A 25,924-nucleotide genomic window follows, 5' to 3' on the forward strand; every position below is an offset into this window, starting at 1 on the left:
ATGCACGCATTTATTTGTAATAAGAAAAAATGGGGATAATAATCTTAAAAATTGAAAAAATAGTTAAATATGCCAAATCATACATATATTATGTATAAATGAAACTACAAAATTTCATACGGAAATATTGATGTTCCCATACAAAGTTGTCAAAAAATCAATATTTTTGTGGCTTTCATGCAAAACAGTGATTTTAGACTTATACCCATTTTATACATTATTGTGAAATTTTCTGAAATATATTTGCAAATAAAATACTAATTGAAAGTTTTTTATTAATATTAATAATAATTAAACTATTCAGATGGTTCGAAACACTTTTTAATATTTTTGTTGAATGACTTTTTTTTACCCATTATTACCTAATAATATTCCGGGAAAATATACATCAATAATATGTATACTTGATCATACACGATCAAAGATATTTAATATTTCAAATGATGGCAACAATGATTCCAAATTTGAATTTGTTCATATTCGTATAAATTATGGAAACAAATGTCAATCAAAGATGTCTCCAAACAAATTAATTCCGTAGTAAATCACAATTACTGATAATATTGCCACTTTGCCTGTCCGGAATTGACACATAGGCACAAAGATTATTATTACTACGTGACGCAGAATCATGAATAGGTACTGCACACGCCTTATTCTAAAGTGAATCATGACATTTGATTAAAACAATAGAGTCGAATGCAAATTGTTGCTGGTGCATATAAGTGCAGGACAATATCGAATCTGAAAGTACAATATTATGTGCATATGTATATTATAAAGGACATTTACAGATCTATTGTGTCTATCTGTGAAATGGTTGTTTGCTTTAAAAAGGCAAACGACTATCACGAGTAGAATTACGTGGCGACATGAGCACTTATTGTTCTGAAAATATACTACAATTATAAGACAATGGATAAGACTTTAATATCCTGTTTTAGTACAATAAAAAAACATTTCAACTTGTGAGTACTTACATATTTTGGTATATTTCCCGCTACACATGACAATTACAAAATTTTAGTTGAATAAGGTAACGATTTTAGTATATAAATGTTGTAATGTATCTGTGGTTAGGTATAGGTAAATCATTTCATTAAACAGTGACACCATGGAGGCGATTCGGATGTGCATTAGTACTGTTTGCTACAATGCTTTGTACCCCTTTTGTGGTATCTGCTACTATAGAGTCATTTACCTATACGAACATAATATTCTCTACTACTTATCTCTATATATATAAAAATCTCGTGTCACGATGTTTGTGGTCGAACTCCTCCGAAATGGCTCGACAGATTTTTATGAATTTTTTTATGTATATTTGTTAGGTATGAGAATAGGTCAACAAGTATATTTCATATCGCTAGGTGATTAGGGTATCTCTATCCAGAAAATTTTTCTTTTATTTTTTTGACAATCTCTTTTTTGTATTTTTTTTATTATACGCCAAATTTTCACCCTCCTACTCCTACCCTCCCATTTTTAAATCGCGATTTTATTATTTTTGTATGAACAAATTTAACCGTATTTCAAACAGAACGAAATTATTTATGTTGTTGAATGACAGATAGCGCTACGTCCGAGAAGAATTCAAGAAAAGCGACGCGTCATTTTGACATTTCATTCGGCATATCACAACGCAGTGCGTGCAAAATTTTGTACGATTTATTTTAATTTATCTATTTTTATGTGCGTGTATTTACAGTGCACAATGCCAGCAAGAAGCAAGGGGGGCCATTTGGGCCGTCGAACGAATAAAGCAACAGACATGCGAAATAGTAGAGCAGAAAGAACAGACGAACAAATCCAACAAGATAACAAAAACGTGCGTGTAAGCATGTCGCAATTGCGTGCATCTCAATCACAAGAGGCACGAGCTGAACGAAATCAACAACGACAATTGGAACGGAGCCAAGCGCGCCGGTTCGTAGTTAACACGCGCAGAGCAAATGACCGACAACGCCAACAAGTACATCGAACATTAACATCCGCTTCGTTCCTTCGTCTCGCATTCGAGTACAAGCCAGATATTGAATATTCCGCTCATCCGAAAGTGCTGATTGGTGCTATGGACAAAGAATGTCCCCATTGTCATGCGCTCGAATTCAAACATGAGTCAGCCGGGATGTGTTGCGCATCAGGAAAAGTGCAACTACCAGAAATTGAGATACCACCAGAACCATTGAACGGCTTGCTCATCGGCACGGTTCCAGATTCAAACCTGTTCCTGAAGTCCATTCGCACAATCAATTCATGCTTCCAAATTACTTCGTCCGGAGCAACATAAATAGTTCACAATACTGCGGCAAATGGTCAACAATTCCATTCTACGTTCAAAATCAAAGGCCAAGTATACCACAAAGTAGGCTCGTTGCTGCCAATGCCAAACGAACCACATACATTTTTACAAATCTACTTCATGGCGCGGCGAGGACATCAATCATGTGGATGTACGTTGCGGCTACAATAGCCTCAATTTGCCTAATGCCAGGCGCATTGTCGGCGAACTGGACGCCCTGTTGAATGAGCACAATGAATTATTGAAATTCTTCAAAGCACACATGCACGAATTGCAAAGTTACAATCACGCTATTGTCATCAATCCTGATAAAACACCAGCTGGAGAGCACGTATGTCGATTCAATGCGACTGTTGTTGACGACATTGCTGGAATCATGGTTGGCGACCGCACATCGACGCGAGAAATCGTGATTCGAAGAAGAAACAATAATCTGGAGTTCATCGCTGACACACACCGTTCATACGACGCTCTCCAATATCCGCTAATTTTCTGGAAGTCACAAGATGGATATTGCATAAACAGTAAACAACGAGATTCTGTCACAGGTAATTCATTCATTATGAACATCATTACTCATTTTGAATTGAGAAAATGAATGGTTGATATTTTTTATTTTTATCGGCGGTCATCGTCTATAGCGCTCTATTCCTCTTTCTGTCATAGATCCAATCCCCACACACTTACGACACATTCGTTATTTTTTATTTAACAACCAAAATATTCACTAGAAATAATTTATATGGCAGAACAACGTTTGCCGAGTCAGCTAGTAAGTACATAAAAATATGATTTCAAAAATAAATCTTACAGGAAGATCAAAAAGTTTACAAAAGTATCCATCTGCCAATCGAATCAATATAGTGTATCATAGTCGTGTAAGATGACGATCTTTCTTTTGCTAAAACGAAAGTACTTAGTTTATTTTTTAACATCCTGTAAGAGAGGACAGGTCATGAACTGCTTTGATATGACACGTAATATAAGGTAAGAAGACTTTTGAGAGTAGATTTTGTTGAAAGAAGATTTGTTTTCGCCTGCGTCGCTGACAAACTATGACTACTCTAAGCATCAATAGGTAAATTACGAAGAAGATAATTTATTTTAATTAAAAAAAATATTCAATGAATAATATAAAACATTTAATAACGTATTATACGTTATTATATATACGAACGCCGAACGGAATTGGAGATAATACCTGTGAAGTATATTAATTAGTAAAATAAATATTGTGTATAATTATTTGAGATAAAATTGCTACAGCATATTGGTCAGAATTTAGTGGGAGCATTTTATTAGAATATCGCTCAATACAATTAGTTTTTAAAAAGATATTCTTTTTAATGTAAGTATGTATTTCTTATTTAAGGAAAAGGAGGAAAGAAAAATAATACAATACGGTAGATATTGTAACTATGTACAATTTGAGACAAACACTGGAAAGAGGCGACAATTCAATTCTGTATAAGGGTGACATTTTACCTGCGGATGATAATGGCTTATTTAACGCTTTCGCTGCTGAATAGATAATGAGATTTTAATTGCCCCCTTTAAAATGCACGTTAATTACATCGATCGGCCGCCTGGTCATTACGCACCGTGTGCGTCTTCCGCGTCCAAAGTATTAATGTAAAATAAAGCTAAGTTACTTGTACATCTGCTTGTGGTTTGGGGGGGAATTTTTGTTTAATTCATTTTTATGGCAAAAGATTTATCCAAATCTTGGTGTACATATTGATACTTTATATCTAAAAAGTATATAAGAAATAAACAAAATTTCCAAAGACTAACCGGAATATGAAAATCAAATGTATGTTTGAGGATAAGGTAAGATTAAAACCATAAATTACACACCATAAAACCACAAAGAAACATATAAGTGATAAAATAATGTAAAATAAGTATAGTTAGATGGGTGACTTTATGCTTAAGAGGGATAATTGAATATGGCTTAATGGTTTTTCTTAGAACCTTTCAAAACGCATTATCGATATTATTAAGTTACCATAAAACCACATTTCAACGAAAATATTTCCACAGTGATTTTTGACTCTTCGAATATTCCTAAAAGATAAGTATTTAATTACCTGCAATACAAGTAATCGTATCCAACCTTTTTGTTGTAAGAAAGATTAACATGCTAAGAGAAAGCGTACGTCCTTACTTATTTGAAATACCTGCTAATTACAGTATATTATGACAATCAATTATTTTACCTGGTTAATATAACAATACTTGGTTTGATAATTTACATTAAAAAAAAATTATTCGCAGTTTACCTAAATATAAATATTTGATTGAAAATAAGATCTAGTATGTAATATTGATGCAGTATATGAAAATTTACTATAATATTATATTTATGGAGACTTTTACCGTTGTTTATTATTCTATTTGGTTTTTGGATATAGATACACTATAATATTTCTTTTATTTTGTTAACTGTCAATTCATTGTGGAAATGCATTGGATTGTTGTTTTAATTTAATAAAAGAAAAAAAATGTAGTACTTATTCCACTTTTAATCAATAAATTAGGACCGGTTTCGTCCGCTTCAGAGGGACATTTTCAACTGAAATGAAAATGTTTTGCTTCAGTTGAAAATGTCCCTCTAATGCGGACGAAACCGGTCTTAATTTATTGATTAAAAGTGGAATAAGTACTACAAAAAAATGTTTTTTATTAAATTAAAACAACAATATACTATATGTTCGTTTTTCTTCTTTTCTCAATGTTTTAGAATTTTCGGAGAGGCCATTCTCAATAGATAGTATCAAAAAACGTTCAGGAAAGAAAGAAGGAGAAAACACCGCGACAGGCCAAAAATAAAAAAATACACATAGTGGAAAATTTGATGCAAAATTTTATAATAAAATATTTTTTTAATCGGTGTCTCAATGTTTGAATAATCAACAATGAAATACAGATCTTTTTCGGGTAAAATTTATGTATATTATATTTTGTACGATGTATTGAAGTATTTGCCGTACATTCCATTAACCTCGTCAACCTAAAATCTGAGAATTCGGTTTGTTGAAAGTGGGATCAAATAGTTTCTATATAAAATAAATAAAACTCCAACGAACAATATTTCCGCTGGCAAACAGTCAGTTATCGGCGAGAAAGATAAAAATAACCTTCAAGACCAAAGAAGAAAGTGCAATGTTTGACATTAAACAAACATAGATAGGCAAAGTGAGAAAAATGGGTACAAGTGTTTACTGGAACCGAGGCGAGAACAGCGGCAATTTTCATTGCCAATTTCGGTAATACTTCATGAATTCAATAATTTTAACCTAACACAAACTAACAAATAATCCAGTATATAGGCTATTTTAAAAAATTGTTTTGATTAATAATATACACATAAATTATATATATAAGTACTTATAATAATTTTGAAGTATGGACTCTAAACCAAAAGATGTCACGGACACTTGAAGCTTTCGAGATGTGACTGTATGCATCCTCAAAACTCCTTGGACTGACCGGGTGACAAATGTTGAAGTTCTTAATCTAATGGGGAAGGACCGAGAAGAACTACGTAGCATCAAAACCAGGAAACTACAGTACCTCGGCCACATTATGAGAGGACAAAAATACAGCATTCCCCAACTTGTCATTCAAGGAAAGATCAATGGGAAGCGTAGCAGAGGACGGCGCCGCATTTCGTGGCTTAAGAACCTCCGTGATTGGTACGAGTGCAACTCGACTGAACTGTTCTGGGTAGCAGACGACAAAGATAAAATGGCCTTGATGGTGGCCAACCTCCGCTAGGGGATGGCACAATAAGAAGATAATAATTTTAATGTATTTTTTTCTCCTTATTTAAACTGACTTTATGTAAAAATGGCGAGGGGTGGCGGATTATTTGACTTTTATTATAAAATAGATAGTAACAACTCATAAAAGAACCAAACTATCAACAAAAGATTAAACGTTAATGACTCAGTTGGATTATTATGTGAGTAAGTTTAATTGTTTACGTCATAAATTCATCTCTAAAATGAGCTTGGTTTTAAATGAAAATGCACTGAGGACACGCTATATCCATTTCATAATCTTCACATTATCATTAAAGTATTAGGTACTTAAGATTTCACCTTGTCTTTAACAATCCACGCTCATACGTGCTTCTTTGTTTATCTCCATTTAATCAGTACTAAAGACGTGAGATGTTGTATTATTAGTATTACACAAAAAAAGATTTCTAGATATTACGTAAGCCATGTGTGTTTGTCAATGAGATTGTAATTATACCAAGCGAGTTTCGGGCAAGTGGGTAGTGTCTATAGCAGCCTTAATTATCATTTAAATGCCGTATTATTTAAAACAAACTATTTTAGAAGAGATTGCTTAATTTTTTACTGACTTAAATCTAGGATTACCCCTATTTGGTCACCCAATCAGATTAATTTTTGAAATTAACAATCGTAAAGATTTTAAGAACACATTAGTATCATCTTTTATGGCCCCACTCTCCTCATTATTCCATGCGAATCAAAAATATCGATATTATGAACTTTATGCCATGCAATGATAACATGCAATATGTGACATTTGATGATAATATATTACATAAATAAACTTTGGAATATAATATAGATTATGAAGGTGTCTTTAATAATTACTATCTATAAACTATTCTTGATAAGGCATCGCCCACAGTCATTGGCCAGTGAAGTCTATTCGGGATAGGCTGATCACGCGCTACATAGGGGGTGCAAATAGAAGAATTATTGCGGATATATTTAGAACCGTTAATGACCGTTTAAAAAAAAATTTAAAAAATTTCGGTTAGGTACATGTTTAAACACCATTTTACTCCCTACTTCAATTATAGTTTGTTTATTTATGGCTACGGCCGTATGTTGTAGCTTAACCACTGGGAAATGCCAAAAGAAATAGCGTAATTAAAAAAAACACTACCTTATTCTTAGGGCAATAATTATTTTAAAGCAATCATTATTCGTAGGATATTTATTACACTTGAATGGTCAAAGACATAGCTTATAATTAGTATCTTTAGAATTATCTTCAAATGTGTTAATCTTGCCCATTTTTTGCCTTGCCTTGCCTAATTATTGTAAAATTTGGGATCACAGAGATTATCAATATAATTTTTTATCGTAAAAATTTCACTTCAATAATGTCAACATAAATTCGAGTACTTAAAGTCAGACAACGTTATCTACAAAAAAGTGTTTTTTTTTTTTTTGAGATAACGTTATTTTACATTTATGGCTACATGATAGTCAAACAACGTTATGTCAATCTTTTCTAATTTCCTATTAAATCGTCAGTAAAGTTTAACGCTAACTAGATAAGTTACCCTTGTTTTCATATTTTTTTAAAACTATCCCTATAAATTTTAACATCACCATAAGGAAGATAAATGTACAATACACAATAAATAATAAAATATTAACATTAGGTTTTAAATAAACATTTCCCTTGTTGAGTTACAAGAATCTAAAATAACGATTTTTGGCTCTCCTGTAAAGTTGCACTTTTGTAGATAGTGTTGTTTGACACTAAGCCCTCGAATTATACTAATGGTTTTATAAATGCGTTTAAAAATTAATAAATTAAAAAATCTTAACACCACTGCACATGTATGTACTGAAATATGACTATATTCTAAAACATTAGAGCGAGAGGTTTAAAAGAATACTATTTTATGTAATAAAAATACTTTATGCAGTCATCAAATGTTTAAAATAAATATAAAGGATAATAAGGCTTCAAAAATATATAAAAAGATTATCTACAACGTTTAAGGAATGTCCAGGATCATGCTTTGAAAAATGCAATAAAAGCTCCATTTTGACCAACGCTGAGCACGTCCGCCCTTAATATGTATATACATTTGGGAGTAAGTTTTGTAGAAATTTTAATACTTTCGCCTGCAGCGCTGAATGAGTATACTAGAACAAATTTATCCGTTTAATATTATATAGTAGAGAGTAGAGAAAAATTAATAAAATGCCTATACCTAAGTAGTAGTCATCTAATGAATAAATCATAAAATTTGAGCATCTAAATAGAAGGTGGAGAATGGTGGAACTTTGTAATATACAATGTCGTTAGAAAGAAAGCCCGAATGCGAGTCGTTGAAATTCAATTACTTTCGAGAATACAGTAGCCTAGTTGGTAGAGCAGCCGTCACTAAAACGTGGATCGCAGGTTCAAGCCCGCGACAGGTGTTTATTATTTTTTGTTGGTTGGGCGAATGGCTAACAACCATCCATTGTGAAAAAATAAGTAGATTTGCTTCTCTATGCCCTGTTTAGTACCAAAATCGGTAGGTGATCTACTAAATTTATCATGATTTACCTTATTGTGAAATTATAATACCTAGTGCAAATAGCAAAACAACAAAATATATCTAAACATAAAAACTCAACATCATCGGTCATCGTTATAGATGAGGCTGGTTTATTTACGCATTACATCATTAAATTCTTAATCAAATAAAAATCGCAGAACCTTATAGAATAAGTCGGCATAGATGTTATGCGAAAAAAAACACTCATCCATGTGATGATATATTTACGGTGGATTTACATTGTTTTTATTATAATATGCACAATGCTTACTCTTACTTGAAAATCTTCCTATTTTTTGACGTTTCGCAAACTCTATAAGGTTAGTGTTTTAAAGGTTTGATTGTATTTAATTTTAAATTGCACACACTCATCCATGACGATGGCATATTTACGGTTGATTTACATTGTTTTTATTCTATACACAATTATTACTCTAAGTTGAACATCTTCCTATTTTTTGACGTTTCGCCCACTCTAAGGCTTGTTTTTATTATTTTTTTTAAATTTCAAATTACACACAATGTTGTGACAAGGCTTCCCATTGATACTGTGTGAAAGAAGTCGATAAAAATAACCAGCGTATCTTATTCGTTGAATTTTAGTGGCTGGTCACTTTAAAATTTTGACTGGTAATGCTATATCTAAAAATTAAATAGCAAAAAATATGTAAGCGCCATGTTGTAGTCGAAGGCTTTTACGCTGATGATTAAGATTGATGGACACATCTGTGACCGCAACATGATCTTTTTTACAAGGCACAGTAATAGTATGCAATATGACACTAACTATTTCAAATTAATTTTACGGAATACGATTTAACCATGTTTTGGTTAGGTACTTATGTACGTGGTCGTCGAATGCATGTCAAATTTATTTTATGTTATTTATTACTAAAAAACAATAATTCTTTAACGGTGAAAATGAATATTTTTCTTACCTGGGTGCGGTCAATCATAGCTGTAGTATTAATTTATAATATTAATACCTATAATCTATTGAATTATACTGTAGATACATTTTCATGTCATGTTTATTGCTTTTTATTTTAACTTCAATACGTAATTGCAATAACGGAGCAGGCATTTAACTATTTTAATTTATAAATCTGGCACAGTTAACTCGATTGCACTGTCACGTGTATAGCGTATGGAAGCAAGACGTAGAGGACAATTAATTAAGAAACCCAAAACAGAAAATACATTGTCTATAAATTGATAAGTCAATGTGGCGGAGAAATACAGGATGCAAGCTACATCCTCTGGAAATGTCCGAGAATGTGCTCCGAGAAAGAAGAGATGCTCAAGTCGATCCAATCAGTTGTTGGACTAATCGGGCCGTCCGACCTGGTTGCCACAAAGGCCAACTTTATAGCTTTTAAAAAAATTGACGCGAAGGTAGTTTTTGTATGTCCGTTATAGTTTAGTTTTATTTTTGTATTATATATTTATAGTTAAATTCATTTTTTTATGTTAGTTCTCCGTGGCTTTCTCTCCTGCTTGGCACTTTTTATTAACTTAAGTCAACTTGCTTTTCCCTCCACTACCCGCCATGTATCCACACCCGTTATGCAGGCGTATACCGTGGCGTGATGAACGTACGGTTATCTTCTTAAGTCAACTCAGTAAATTCAGTCAAACCTCACTTGAGAGCGTGGCGACCCAAGACTTGGGTATCTGCTCCTAAGACATTACCAGGCGAAAAAACTAGTGATGCTTCACATCTAAGCATAGGGCATCGTGATGCGCTCGATTAAGACGTTACACGGATTACACGTAAATTGTACTTAAAACATTTCACCGTGACACAGTTTGCCGTGAGCTTTCTTACCGGAAAGAGATGACCGTATACTATACGGTTTCCAATTTTATTAGATTCAATATGAACATTAATTCAATTTTCATAGCTGATTTTGGCAAAATTCATGAATTCAATAATGAAAACCAAACCTAACCTAACAAATAATCCAGTGTATCGGCTATTTTTAATATTTGTTTGCTGCTGGCTTCCTGTAAAGTGTAAACCGACAAGAACCGTGTTTTGTTTAGACATGAATTTTATGTCAGTACTATACGACCCAATGAGGTTGGACGGTCTTTAAATATACGGCCATATATTTCCCACACACGGTGAAGTGTGATGCGGCGAACTGCATACGTACAAGTTTCCGGACATGCAACCGACGAGGGGTACTGAATACCAGACCAGAAGGTCGGTGATCAATAAATAGGGCCAGACACCTGGAGGACACTAGTACAGGATACGAGGGGATGGAGGGAAGTTTTCGAAGGAGACTATGAATCGCCCGTTGGACCACGTATTATGATAGTAATGATATTGGAGAAGATAATATTATTATCTTAGTTTAAATACATTATGCACTTCACCTGTGAGTTTCAGTTCGATACGAAATCGATTTTTTCATATCTGAATATTCCATGCATATGCAATAACTAATCTATCGTCGATATATGAATAATAATATGTATGTAGGTACTTTGGTAGTTTTTTGTACTATGGTATCCTTGAAATGGTAACTACTTATCTCTTAATAGACAAAATGATATTAACTTTTATAATCAACTTTACAATGCGTATTTCTTGCGCCTACGTTTTAACGTGTTCAATTCACAATATTTCAAACCACTGTATCGTGGGTTGCTTTGAAATTCATAGTAATTGCTCATCAGAATTTTATTATCAAAAAAATGGGTAGGTGCTTGTTAATTATATGGACGCTATTAAAATCAATGTATCTTGTTAAACATGTATTTAAGTGTACAAGGTTTATATTATATTGAAATCGGTAGTGCTTAATATATTTCAACTGTTGCTAAAGATTTATAAGTTTTGCAACGGAGGATTTTGTTTTGTAAAATTAATTAAATTTGTTTTAAAGTAAAAATGTTGGCAACATCACAATGACATTGATATGGATGAAGCATCTGGAAAAAAAATGACACTCACTTTTTTGTCGGGTCTGCCGAATGGCATAATCAGTTCTAACGCCATTACAATAAAGGTGATATTGCTGTAAATTCCCGATGCTTTTTGGCGGGTCTGCCAAATGGTTCGGTTCGAACGGGTTCGCTAAAATGAACATTGACACTAGAAACACTGTTCTAACGTCATTACAATAAAGGTCATATTGCTATAAATTCCCGATGCGTGATATCGAATAATGGAAATTGCGTGACGTCTACCTATACATGTGCAAATCTCACTATGCGCGAATTTACTTGATAGCTACGGTATTGAGTGCGTTTTAATAATGTCATTGCAATATCTTTATGAAGTTACAAATTTGTATATTTTCGAAGTGGACTTTGGAAAACTTCGGAAGAATTGAATTGGTATAATAAGAGACTTAATATTTAGTACTATATCGGGTCATATAAGAGTTTACAATTGTACAAAAGACCAGCTGTCAATTATGTACATCCCTTTGATGGACGATGGATGGACCAATTGATGGACGTGTTGCACTATTTATTTCATAATATACATATCTTTTATGTACCTAACCTGAGTTTTGCCTTTTGACGTATTAAGGCTCTATGTATTATATCGATTGATCAAGATTGCATTTTTACTTTAAGCAGATATACTAAAAATCTTTGGCGAACGATGGAAGTACGCTGTTAATATCTGACATAAATAGTAGGTACGCATTAAACTTTTACAGTCAAATGTATTTATTTTCATTGAACTAAGACTACAATGTATATACGTAATGCGTTCGTTAGTTTTTAAAATTCAATTATTAAGCCGTGCCTAATCCAAACCATAGTAGATAATAGGCAAAAAATATTCGTTTATCTATAAAATATCTAAAATTATGCCATTACATACACCATACATAATTTTAGATATTTTATAGATAAACGAATATTTTTTATCTTTTATGGTTTGGTTATATGAATTTAAAAAAAATAACCAACACCATCTGTAATATTTATACTTAATTCAATGAAAACAAATTAGTATGACTGAAAAAGTGTACATTATTTTTATCGGATCCCCAATTAATAGCACACCTAAACTATTATGGTTTGGTTAGACAGGGCTTAATTGAATTTTAAAAACTAACAAGCACCATCTGCTAGTTATATTATTGGTTCAATGGAAAGAAATTAGTATGACTGACAAAGTTTAGTGTGGACTAATTTTTATGACAAATCTTAAGAGCCTAATTCCACCACTCGCCACTGATACAAATGCTGAAAGCTAAAACAAATATCGCTTAAAGTGATTCTAATTGAATTGTATAATATTTTTATAAATTAAAATTCAAATTCATTAAATACAGGAATTGCATAGTATCTTCGATTTTGTTAATGGCACACAGTCAAGATGGCAACGGAAATATAACGGAGAACTTCGTACAAACTACAATTTGGGCATCAGACGCCTTGGTCATATACTTTATATATTAATATAGACTTTATCTACAAGATGAACGGACACCATTTAGTTAGATCGATATGTTGATACTAAAAGTCTGAAAAGAAACTGTTATATAAATATCCAAATATGGGAAATGGTAAGGGTAAAATTCCAGAAATTTTGTCACTAAAGCGGAATAGGTAAATACAGTTTAAGAGCTTCTGGCAACAATACACAACGTCCTTCGTTGACGGTTTTAATAAGTTAAAATATCCAAGGTCATTGTTTTTAAATTATAATGAAACAATATACAAATAGATATTTATAAATGAATAAAAGAATATACGGACGATCAAATTTCTCAATTAGAAAAATCTTGTGATCGATTCCATGTACAGGAAATAATGAAATTGGTATAATAAAGCCAATTTAAGGTGTGACATAGAATAAACTATCAATAACTTATTTTTATTGTAAGTCATTGACTTGTGAGCAAGATTTTTTAAACACAGATACTATGTTTATATGCATGTAGAATCCCGTGATTTATAACAACGGTTTGAAAAAAACAAGCATTCTAAAGAATTATTAATAATGAATATATTCATTTTTAACAAACATTGTAAAATCGTGTTTAAAATAAAATATTAACCGTTAAAGTCAAATAATAATACAAAAGTGACACCAATGATGACCTCGTTATTTGCTGAAACCGGTCGTGCATCTGCTCAAAATAAACCCAGATAAACGAATAAGTTTAGTTTCTTTTGGGCTAGATAGTTAGATTATTGCTTCGATGATAAGATTAGTTTTAGATATAGATATATAATATATATATATACTTCAGTCGATCTATACAGTATGATTGTAGATCCGTATTTTCTATAATTGCATTTTTTATATTCATAAAGAAACTAATATAGTAAATGATAATAATATTATTATTATTAATTTCAGTTAAAATATTCTTATAATTTTAAACTCGCCTAATTGGTTCAAGAAAATTGCCCGCAAACGTTATAATATTATTATATAAAATAACGTAACCTTACGTTTATTTTAACTTATATCTGTCCAATACAATATAATATACTTACTAATATAGTATAACAGGACCCGAAAAAAGTAAGAACAACAGGAGACAAAATATATTTATGACATAGCCATAACCTTTATTCACTTCCAATTATGACTTAGACATTACTTGGAAACTTTTACGACAAATCAATGCACTGCCTGTAGACGTTGACAAATTATTTAGTGATTCGCTGTTTGATATTTAAAAAAATGTGTTTGTAAATGTGTACATAATTCACATTTTAAAAAGATGTGGAAAACTCTTTGCATTTTGAGATATAATGCGGACAACAAATCGCACATTCCAGAATCAAGCGAAGAGATGACTATCTTATTGTCACTGTTCTGGCAGATGACACTAATTCGAAAAAATGACATATTGAGTTAGTTATACCAAAATGTTCCTTATTTCAAACTTTACCGTCTGGAAACCTTCTTAATAAATAAACAGTCTTTATTTTAAAGTCATCCTTTTTACGATTACTTAATAAACTCACATGATAGACCATTTCAAACATTTTAACAACTTCAAAGTTAAATTACTCAAAACTAGTATTCTCCAGTTAGTGGGTTCTGCCAGAACAGAGACGTTAGATTCACTGGGGTGAACACAAATCAAGCTAATGGTTATTAGGTAATTGTTTTTTTAATCACAAACAACCATGTCTCTACGCCCATTATGCAGACGTATCGAACGTTATGCGTCCTTAAAATTTGTACGAAGAGTGTCCCAGGAGCAGCTTCCCAAGACCTTGACAGGCGTGCACTAGAGTGTGCATGATTCCTATGTTAGTATATTACTGTCAATTCTTGATGATAAAAAAAGTTCTCTCTCGCCGTAAAATGCCGCAAACAAGCTGCGAAATTTTCCCCCGTAAGTAGATACCAGTCGCAATGGCCGACCGGTCCAACTGAGGGTCGAACCGAGTTCAGAAGCTCTTATGAGGACACTCCTGAGGATGTGATGGGCATCCTGGAATTCGCCACGATAACAAAACTGATCAGAAATAAATCCGTCGCGTGCAAGCTTCATTTGATACCAAATACTCCGATATGACGTCCCTACATATATACATAAATATACGTGTTAAATCTAAAATACTATAAAGAATATTATGATAGTTGCATTTCGCATTATTTTTTTGATGTATGGAATCTAAATTAGTTCAAAAAAACTTGTACGAAATCTTCAAAAGCAATAAGTGTGCTGCTAGAATCGCGTGTTAAAGTCGTGAACTTTTTTGCCATTACATTTTTTCCGTAACCCATTTTCATCCAAGTCTAACCAACGTACGTATAAGGCCATGCTGATTATTGCCACAAAGTATTCAATTAAACACATAATACTTCCTGCAGAATTACCAACTGCGTTAAAAGTAATGCCCCCGAGGAAAGTAAGGATTCGTAATTATTACCAACGTAACGATAATAAATAATAATTTATTACAAGGCGTTGCGGCCGATCATAATGTTAATGAACTTGTCCAGAATTTTGCGTGATAATCAATGTGTAATTATTGTTTGCTAAACATGAATAACACATTGGTATTGATCAAATTATTATGTGCTTCATAGATATATCTAAACATGGACAGAGTGGCCTGATCTCCGCACGGATAATTTAACAAACAAATCGTTCAAAAATTAAGTAACACATACTTACCTACTTACATTAAATTTATAAAGTATTGCCATGGAAATGTATGAATCCTATTGTCGAATATTGAATGCATGATTCTCACATCCTGTAGCGGGTCATGCTATTTATCGGCAAGATTAAGGACACCGTAATGCCCGGGCTAGAGTCCTGATACCATCACCCTCCTTATGATCGGTCATAATTGATTGATTAGGAAGGTTGTAAAAAATTATATAAACAAAATACAATAAAGCTGTGTAAAGCTTACTATAAAAATTTTACGGATGAAATAATCAATGAAACCTTAGCAAATGTATTTATTTTCAAATATAAAGGTTCCATCTACACCAATGATACTCAACCTTTTTTTTCTTCGGGCCAAATACATATATTTGTCATCAACCGCATCGGGCCGCATCACTACTGGTGTGACGAAAAAAAACATGAAACCCCGCCTATTTTACAAAACATTTTTGAGATTTAAAAAATTATGCGTGTTTTTTAAATTAATCGTGTGCAATAGCAACACTCTTATACCAGATCTGATGTGGACCATAATGACAATCCTCTTTGGGTGTCACTATCTGTGCGTCAAAGTCGAAACGAATCTCAAGATATACGAAATTCCTGATATTAAATGTGTTTTGGGCCGCACATAAAAGCTTAAAGGGTCGCATGTGGCCCGCGGGCCGCAGGTTGAGTATCGCTAATCTACACCATGGGTGGCCAACCCGCGGCCCGCTGGGTGTCAACTTGTGGCTCGTGGAGCAGTGAGAAAATAAAAATAATATTAAATGCTGCCGCTAGATGTACTAATTTCGCAAATTGAGATTCGTTATTGGTTTAAGATGTTAAAAAGTACGGTGTGGTTTTTGCTGCATTTGCAACGCCATTCTCCGTAGATGTGAATTTATTACCGGGAAATTTACAAATGGAGCATTGTGAAATAATATGTTACGATGAACAGTTAAAGGAGAAATTCCATCAGGTTGGTTTGGAAGAGTTTTACAAAACATATTTGGACAAGGATAAATATCCTGCATTTTACAAACATGCTCTAATAATGACTTCGCTATTTGGAAACATTTACACGTGTGAACAGCTTTTTAGTCGGATGAAACATATCAAATCCCGAGTGAGAACATGAATCACTGATGTGCATTTGGAAAACTGTTTGCGTGTAGGAACAACCTCGCCCGATATCGATATTGATGCACTTAGTTCTGCCACACAAAATCAAACTTATCACTAAAATTTATTATTTTTATATTACCTATTTTGTTTAATTTATATTATTTAAAAAAAGTCTAATCTAATAAATTGTTTGATTCTCATTTTTGTTTTATTTTATTAATATAAGTATAATATATATTTCTTTTTTGTTTTGTATAATAAAAAAAAATCGGTTGTGCGGCCCGGTAGGAAATCTCATTTTTAGAATCTGGCCCAGCTGCTGAAAAGGTTGGCCACCCATGATCTACACTGAAGACAGTTCTATCGAATATCTCTGATGTAAGTAAGATATATATTTTTGCTCAGTACATGTATATATATATATATTCTAAATAGGGCACGCGGATTTTCCTTTAGGTGCGCAAATCGGTATATGAAATAATTATTACACCGTCTTCTATATATCCAACAGTATAAGTTGTCAGCTGAGTGAGTGTGCTACATGCTAACATTTGACATATCATTCAATACTTTTTATATTAATATTATAATAAATTCGATCACCTGACAATTTATCATGGTATATCTATAGTACCCTCCTTATAATATGTAGTAGTATTATATTATTGTATAATTCTAACAAATTGCTGAATTATAATATGTTTATAATAACTTATGGTCATCCAAAGTAGAATGAAGATCATGAGACACAAATAAAGAATTAGCCGGGTAGATATTTAGTTTTATCATTATTTATATGAATCGTCATTTATTATAATATAAGACTGATATATATATATATATTGATAATATATCTAATATTATATATCTCAGAAGGCTTAGTAGGTATTTAGATGACGTACCTATATCTGATATGATAATAATTCAGATAATATTTATGATTCAAACTAAAATTGTCAACACAATAAGAATATTGTACGACCAATCAAATATCTAATTGAATATTTAACAATAAATGAAAAATAATAAACATTATTTACTACAATTTGTATTGTAAGCATTTGAAACAATGTATTTTTAGCAGTTATTTAGAGTGGTTCAAGTCGAATACCATATTACATAATAAATCTATTATGAACGTGGATCCGTGGCGAAGATTTCTTATTAAATGGAGGTAAATGATTGTAATAAACGAGGTGACTAACAGTATGCACTTAGAGTACTTAAACAGTGATCCATAATTTATAATTTACCTGCATTATAAAAGAGTAATGCTGAATATCGCATGGCAATTTTCGTGTTAATCTTAGAGTAAGTCATTTAGTTATTTAAAATATTATTTTTGAATAAAACTGATCTATATAGTTTCTCCAAAGTGTTACGCTGATCGCACACATTCATATAGAAATTATTTACAATACAAAACTAAATAAGATGGAACAATGAATCAATTCGCAAAATGTGTGGAATTTGCACAGTCAGTGTTGTGCTTAGAATAATGATATGTAAAAAAGTCTCATATAGATTCAAATATTTTTTTATGAATCCAGTAAATATTAAATGATCTTCTCTGACGCAGATGATATACATTAATACATCATAAGATAAGATAAAAAGAACTTTTTATATACAACGTTTTTAAATTCTGTTGAACCATATAAACTTGACTTGACTAGCTTAAACGATCAAAAAAATGTGTACTTGACATGTCATATTGATTTCCATAGTAACGCACGTATATATTAATAATTTTTTTGCTAGGACCCCAGACCCCTACCAACCAATAATGGTGTCGAAATAACTTTTCATACAAAACATAATTAACTAAAAATGAATTCAATTCTACTTAAAGATGGCTAAAAGTATTAAAAAAATGCATTGGCATCGTGTTCTGATATATTATAAAAGTTTCAAATGTCTAGCTAGTCAGGAAGTTAGTTAAAAATCGATTGCAAGATTTGTACTGGATAAACAACCACCGGACAAATAAGAACATGACCTAATAAAAACGTTGTAAATATATAAATACGATATATATGTACAGTATTTTTAATGTTTATAAAAACACAATAATGTCAATGTATTGTGTACATACGTTAATTTAAAAAGAAATGGGTATAATATCAAGTATGCATAATGTAGCTTACCGAAGGATCAGCTGATATTTGGTTCACCCCTAGCACCATTCATGAGCCAGTACTTTGACCTTCTTAATTAAATTATAAGAGTTCCTACAATAAGAACTAAATACTAATGGAACTAACATGAACAGGAAGAAGGAAAAAACATCCACTCAGCACTGTATACTTAAAATCATCGAAACAAATCCGTACACTAAAAAAATTTAATTCAAACTTATAATACGTTGGCCACTGTAACGTTCTTATTTTGAATTCGTGACCGGTAAAAATGGAGGAAAAACCGCGACAGCCTATCGGCTTGGCGGCTAAAACAACACTGAACTAGCAAAACGTTTTACATCTACCTTTGCGATACAGCTGTGAATCGAATCTACCTTTCGTTGATGCGCACAGGTGTGTGTGAAAGGTGATGCTAATATACACACTATGCGTTCAAAAGTGTAAGTGTGGCTGTGTGTGTTTTGTTGAATACACCTATGATGGGAATAGTCACTAAAGTCGGTAAATCTTTCAATGTTTTATTTGTGTTTAAACACCAGACTCGCAGGTACTAGTGAAGCCGTAGGCCTGCTTTAAAGCACGAAATCTATATTGGGGTCAGAATTCAGATACACATAAATTATCTGCGATCTACATTCGCAGAAATAATAATATTCAGGAATATCTGTAGATAAAGTACAAAATACTACAAATAAAATATAAATACGAAATGAAATGGCAGATAATTTATACAAACTACAAAAATATAATACATTGAAATAGGTCAAAAACTGGGGCAGGTTTACTTTAGGATTAAAAGGACTGTAGCTCAGAGTCCCAGACCAGTAGGGGTCTCGGAGTACAAAATATAGGTCGCGAAAACGCCTTGAGACAGAGAAAACAAACGCATCCGCGTCAAGCTCAATACAAGTAGAGGGATAATTTCAGTAACATATAATATTATTGAAATCAATTGCAAAAAAAACATGGTCAAAATCAAAAATATAAAACAACACATAACATGTGTGAGAAAATCATTTAAGCATAATATTGAGGAAGTGGTGTATTGCATTTTAGTTGATCTGTTTACAACTTGAACAATGCATAATAAAAATGAAGATTGAGCAAAAAATATATTATATTTTGTGTGTTAGATAATAATACATATACTACTATAGCAAAGGGGTCCTCAATACGATACCTATAGAGCAGGATATATGAAGTCGCGAACGAGGATGGAATGGGTAAAATTATTGTATTTATAATACGTTGTACGTTGTACGTTGTACGTTGTACCACGTAAAACTCAAAATTCGACGGAACTGCTAAAGGGACATCAAGCCAGATACAGGTACCAAAAATGATTTTTACCCGGTCTGCCTGTCACGCTAGTGACCAGGTTTAAATTCAATCAATTTGATGATAACAGTTTTCTAGCGAACTTGGAATCTGCATGGACATGGCGGGATTCTGCATTAAGATAATTCAAAGTCGCGTAGAGGTAAGCGCTGTATCTAGTGAGGACCAACAGCTGTTTTTTTTCCCACGTGTGCGTACTATCTGTGCACTTGTATGAAACGTGGTATCTTACCAGAGCTGCCAGAATCGAGTACACTGGTAGGTACGACCGCATTAAAAACTGACATGTCGGTGCACGGATACTAACGCAACATATATGGTACAGCCTCAAGGATTCTATCACTGTACCCGACCCTTCCAAACATAGCAGCGGTACTATACAAGCGATCTACGCCCTGCGGCGCATCTATTCTATATACAAGACTGCTTTCGACCGCTACAGCAGCTATCTAGGGTAGGTTTGTATCGAAGTATTAGCACTTATTGTAACAATTACGATAAATTAGTTGTAATTGTTAGAATAAGTGCTATGTTTTAACAGCACCTCTTTTGGCTGTGGTAAATTTTAGAGCGAGATAGACAGTTTTGACTGTACATATGGCTAACTTATTGTAATTGTTACAATAAGTGCTAATACTTCGATACAAACTTACCGTAGATAGCTGCCGTAGCGGCCGAAAGCAGTCTTGTATATAGAATAGATGCGCAGGTCTTATTTGGCGAGATATGCAAAAAGTGCAGATGAACCGAGGTAAGTGGCGTAACCTTGTGCTTGTCACACTCCTGTTAGTCAGTGTAATAGGGTATAGTTGTAAATACAAAGGCTTATATAGCCAATATATATAAAAAAGCTGGGATGGAGTGCTTTCGGACGTCTGAATATTATCTTCAAGAGTGACCTACCATTATGTCTTAAGCGTAGGGTGTTCAACCAATGTGTGCTACCCGTGCTCACGTATGGCTGCGAGACGTGGACCCTCAACACGAGAGATGTCCAAAGGCTAAGAGTCACACAGCGAGGCATGGAGAGGTGCATGTTGGGCATCACGCGAAAGGACCGTAAGAGGAACGAATGGGTTAGGAAACAGACAAGAGTACGCGATGTAATAGACGTTGCCAAACAGCTGAAATGGAGATGGGCGGGGCACATTGCTCGCCGAAAGGACGGCCGCTGGACAAATGCTGTCATCCAGTGGTACCCAAGGGGTACGAAACGGCCACAGGGTCGCCCTAAAAGCCGCTGGATTGACGAACTGGTAAAGTTCGGCAGAAATACGTGGCAGCGAACGACACAGGACCGAGAGAGTTGGAGAAAGCTTGGGGAGGCCTTCATCCAGCAGTGGATTGACCCCGGCTGATGATGATGATATAGCCACCATACTCAATAATATCAAAGAGCTTCACAACACACTCAAAAACAGTCGTTATATTATCGATTTATTGTTCTATGGTAGAAACGGTAACATAACAGGATGGCCAAGGCCTTTGTCGCAGATTTAAGCTAGAAATTTGTTTTACCATTGTTCTTCTTTCTGGTCCCAGGTAAATAAAAAAAACATGGCGCCACTGCGTTTACACCTTAACAATTTAAATGTCAAGTGTCTTTCGAAAAAAAAAATGAGATGAGACAAGATCATATTGTTGTTGTTCCTTCCAGGCAATGACGTATTAAATGGACAACTCATTTCATATCGGCGAGCTCGAGAAATAGTGCACTAAACTTATTCACAGATGTATAGGTAGACATCACGTGATCATATGACGTTGCATTTCCATTATACGATATCAAGCTTCGAGAATTTAGAGTAATATAGCCTTTATTGTAACGGCGTATTAATGTCATCGCGTTAGAATTCTCGGGTTACTTACGTCTTCCGGAGATTCAGCGAAACGCTTCCAGGCATTCAGCGAAACGATTCCAGACGCAAACTGGGAATTCTGCCCTTAATTAATAACTTTAAATATTTTTGTAACTCGTTATTTATATTATTATTCTTTTTGTTGTGTGTATAATAAATACATGCCTTTTATCAATTAATAACACAGTTTCGAAGTATGAATACAGAAGAAAGTAGGTACCTATGATAATAATACAAGAGAACGGAGGTAGATAAATATAACAAAAAAAAATAGTCAAACACAATTAAATTTTTATTGAACGCCATTTATTCGAGATAAAAACAAGTTATAAAAATATATTATTATTGTATGTTTGAATGTATCTTCGTACATTTATTTTCAAACAGGCGATACCAGTTTCATCATTACGACATTTTCAACTGAAAGTTGATCCGTGGAAAATGTTATAACAACGATACCCGTATATTATCAAATCATGGTAATGATAACAATGGTATTGTTAATTTAATTATTATGACATAAACAATCAAAACAAAAAAATATCAAGAAAGAAGTTATAAAAAATACACGATAAGCAGACCAAACGTTGCTTAGGGGCGCCACATTATGAGGGGCGGCAAATTATGGAAGAAATACGAATATTACGTAGTTTTGAGAAAAGTTGTTTGTCTAAACAAAATATTCTTTGCTACGGCGCTAACAAACCATACAGTGTACAAATAAATATCAACGAATATGTAATTAGATTTTCACGTTTTGATCATATTGCTTTGCTTAAGATGTTTGAGATTAAACAATAACATATTATGATGGTTATTGAATTGCAATATAATAATTTGGTATAATTTGAAGCGGCGTTTAATAAGAATATTTTGAAACTGAAAATTGATCCGTTGAAAATGTTTTAATGACAAAACCAGTATCAGTTTATTGGAGAAAATATTATTTCAGCATGAAAATGATAACAATTCTATTACTATTTATTTAAATATTATAGAATCACAACAAGAAATGACAATAAAATCAAGAATGAAGTTATAAAAAATACACGATTAACGTTATATTATAGGTGCATGTTTTAATAATTCAGAGAGCAAGCAAACAGAGAAAACAACAGAAAGTAAATAGAAATATTCATAAAAAGTAAATGGAGCACATGATATGAGATTATTATCTTTTGTTAATCGACGAAGTCCATTCCTTGTCGTGATGAAATGTTTTCTATCAAAATGATCAGAACATATTACACATTCATCCGATGGTGTCCAACATGGATCGCATCTTAATACTCTAAGTATATATGTCCAATGTAATCGCCTTTCTGCTTTGCGAGGAACTCTAAAATTTAATGAGAGATAATAATGACAATAAAACCGCTAAATCCATTGACATAATACTACTATTCTCCCTTCTTCATTATTTCACTTTTTAATTTGTAGCGATTCAATTATAAAAATATATACTTCACAATACATTTGTCGATTTCGCGACAAAAAGTATTTTAAATTAAACAAACGATGTCAAAAAATATGTTTAATTACATATAATAAATTGAAAATAATATTACCAGTCCGTTCATGCAAATCAATTAGCTGAAGTACGGTGCAAACAGTACTACCATATTTGAAAAATTGAACGAATATATACCTTACTGTCATTACAATACGGACCAAATTTATAAATCACCATTTGTGCGTTGAGCCCTTATAGGAACGGAGAAATCATCGCTGCCTGCGTAAAAATGTTCGGCCATTTCTGTCAAATTGTTCTGTCATTGAATTGCATCGATATTTTGTATGGGCAGACCCAGCGGTGTCGCCAGACCGCTTGCAAGCGGAATGTTCATTTGAGCGAAGGATACCGATATTAAAATATGAATTTCGCCATCCGGCAGACCCGACACAAAGTGAGTGTCATTTTATTTTCCACATGATTCGTCCATATAAATGTCATTGCTTCCAGGTACGCGGTAATTGTTTTAATACCTGTAATATATTCTATTCACACTTCTTGCCTAATGACGCTTTTCTTAAACCTACGTGATTTACGTTTAAACATTGGATTGTCTTATCTAGTGTTTTTATTATTAAATCTAAGTATTTCCTTCCACTTACTAAGGTATATCTAGTTTGTATCAAGCTGTATATATGTAATTATTTAGATTACCTACTGTGTACCTTTGTACCTACCTACGCCATCCCGTGTTAATTAATATGCATTGCAGGATTCCAGAATTTTATGTTGGTATAGAATTAACTCTAATAATATTGTAACTATTTGAAATAGACTAGCATAAGTGTATTTAAGTATAAGTGTTCATTTAGTATAATATCTTCTTTTTATAGCATGGACACAGACTACGATAATAATTAAGGCAGTGTAAAGAAATTTAAAAATAATTCAAAGTTTACATTAAATAATAAGATATTTAGAATTTTATTATATGTATTTCATGTTATTATATTGAGACTTGTTTAAATTGTGAATATTGCATATTAATAAATTAAAATTATTTGTTTTTACAGTAACAAACGAATTTACAGATTAAAAATAGATATATAACCAAAAAATCATTAAAGAATATTATACACGTTGTTTTGTAGGTTTCCATTGAGCTAAAGGTTGTTACTACTACTTCATATAAATAGATAATAATAGTAAAGTTATAAAGAAATATACAGTATCTAATAAAGATTGTAGATACCAGGAAAAAAGAAAAGGCTCGCATTTTAAAATATAATAATAACTTCTTCGCTTAGACAAAATCACAAATGTCTTGAAATTGTTGATAACAAACTTTAAGTGGAGTATAAAAGTATATTATTTTATATGCAAGAAATCTGATCACTTGTTAAAAGCTTTATTGTTCTAGGTACAATTTCGGATAGAATGTTCCAGAGCAAGGAACATTTGTAGGGGATCACGTCAATATTTCACCACAATTGAAAAAGAATTCTTTTATATTAAACTTTATCATACCATCAGCTGCTCGATAAATATGTACACCTGGTAAAGCAAGGGCGACGATTATTCAAAAACGGAAGTTGGTTTATTTATCAAACAATCAAATCTTGACACTTCTATTTGCAACATGAACACGTGTAAGTTGTAATATATATATTTTTTTGTTATTTACAAATAATATAAGAACCTATAAAATCTAAGGTAATGTGTTCCTGTATATTTGGAATCGTTCAGTTTTTGGTACAAATCAAACATGTTTCGTAATCCAAGTGATCAATGGCATCATCATTATCATCACTAGTCGGGGTCGATCTACTACTGGATGAAGACTTCCCCTAGGTCTTATCACTCATCTCGGTCCCTACATCTACCAAACTTTATGAGTTCGTCTATCCAGCGGGTTTTATGGCGACCTTGTGGACGTTTAGATCTCCTTGGGTATTACTGTATGACGGCATTGTCCAGGGCACAGAACATATAATAAATATAATTCTGATATGCTACAATACAGTAGATTTTGACGCAGGGTTTTGAATGTGTGGGTGTCCTACGAAAATGAACCACGCATTATAGATGTGCAATAGTGTATGTAATACACCAATATTAAATCAGCGTCGATGCATAAACCGAGAGTAATTGTCAGTATTCGACGTATGACGTTTTCTTGACACGTTTAAATTTATCCCGTATTCTTCCTTAGGTACTCGAGATCGGTTGCCTGTTTCTCCTTACCCGTTAGGTATTTCAGTTCCCA

The 25,924-nt window shown here is 32.8% G+C and overlaps 1 protein-coding gene across 4 annotated transcripts in view; it reads right to left on the bottom strand.

Annotated features, from left to right (window-relative positions):
* Positions 1-25,924, bottom strand: part of LOC147075677 (uncharacterized) — a 367,777-nt gene that overhangs the window by 85,407 nt on the left and 256,446 nt on the right. Inside the window, exon 1 of one of the 4 annotated variants that reach the window (XM_085941998.1) lies at positions 19,015-19,331. The exons of 2 other annotated variants lie outside the window; for them this stretch is intronic. In XM_085941998.1, the coding sequence (XP_085798124.1) occupies positions 19,015-19,053 (39 nt within the window). In that variant the 5' untranslated portion in view covers positions 19,054-19,331. Of the gene's footprint in view, positions 1-19,014; positions 19,332-25,924 lie in introns of those variants that run through there. One more of the 4 variants, XM_085941999.1, reaches the window with a different exon arrangement.

The sequence above is a fragment of the Rhyacophila brunnea genome, unplaced genomic scaffold, assembly GCF_057557595.1.
Source record: "Rhyacophila brunnea isolate RB1 unplaced genomic scaffold, BYU_Rbru_1.0 scaffold_14, whole genome shotgun sequence".
Classification (NCBI taxonomy): domain Eukaryota; kingdom Metazoa; phylum Arthropoda; class Insecta; order Trichoptera; family Rhyacophilidae; genus Rhyacophila; species Rhyacophila brunnea.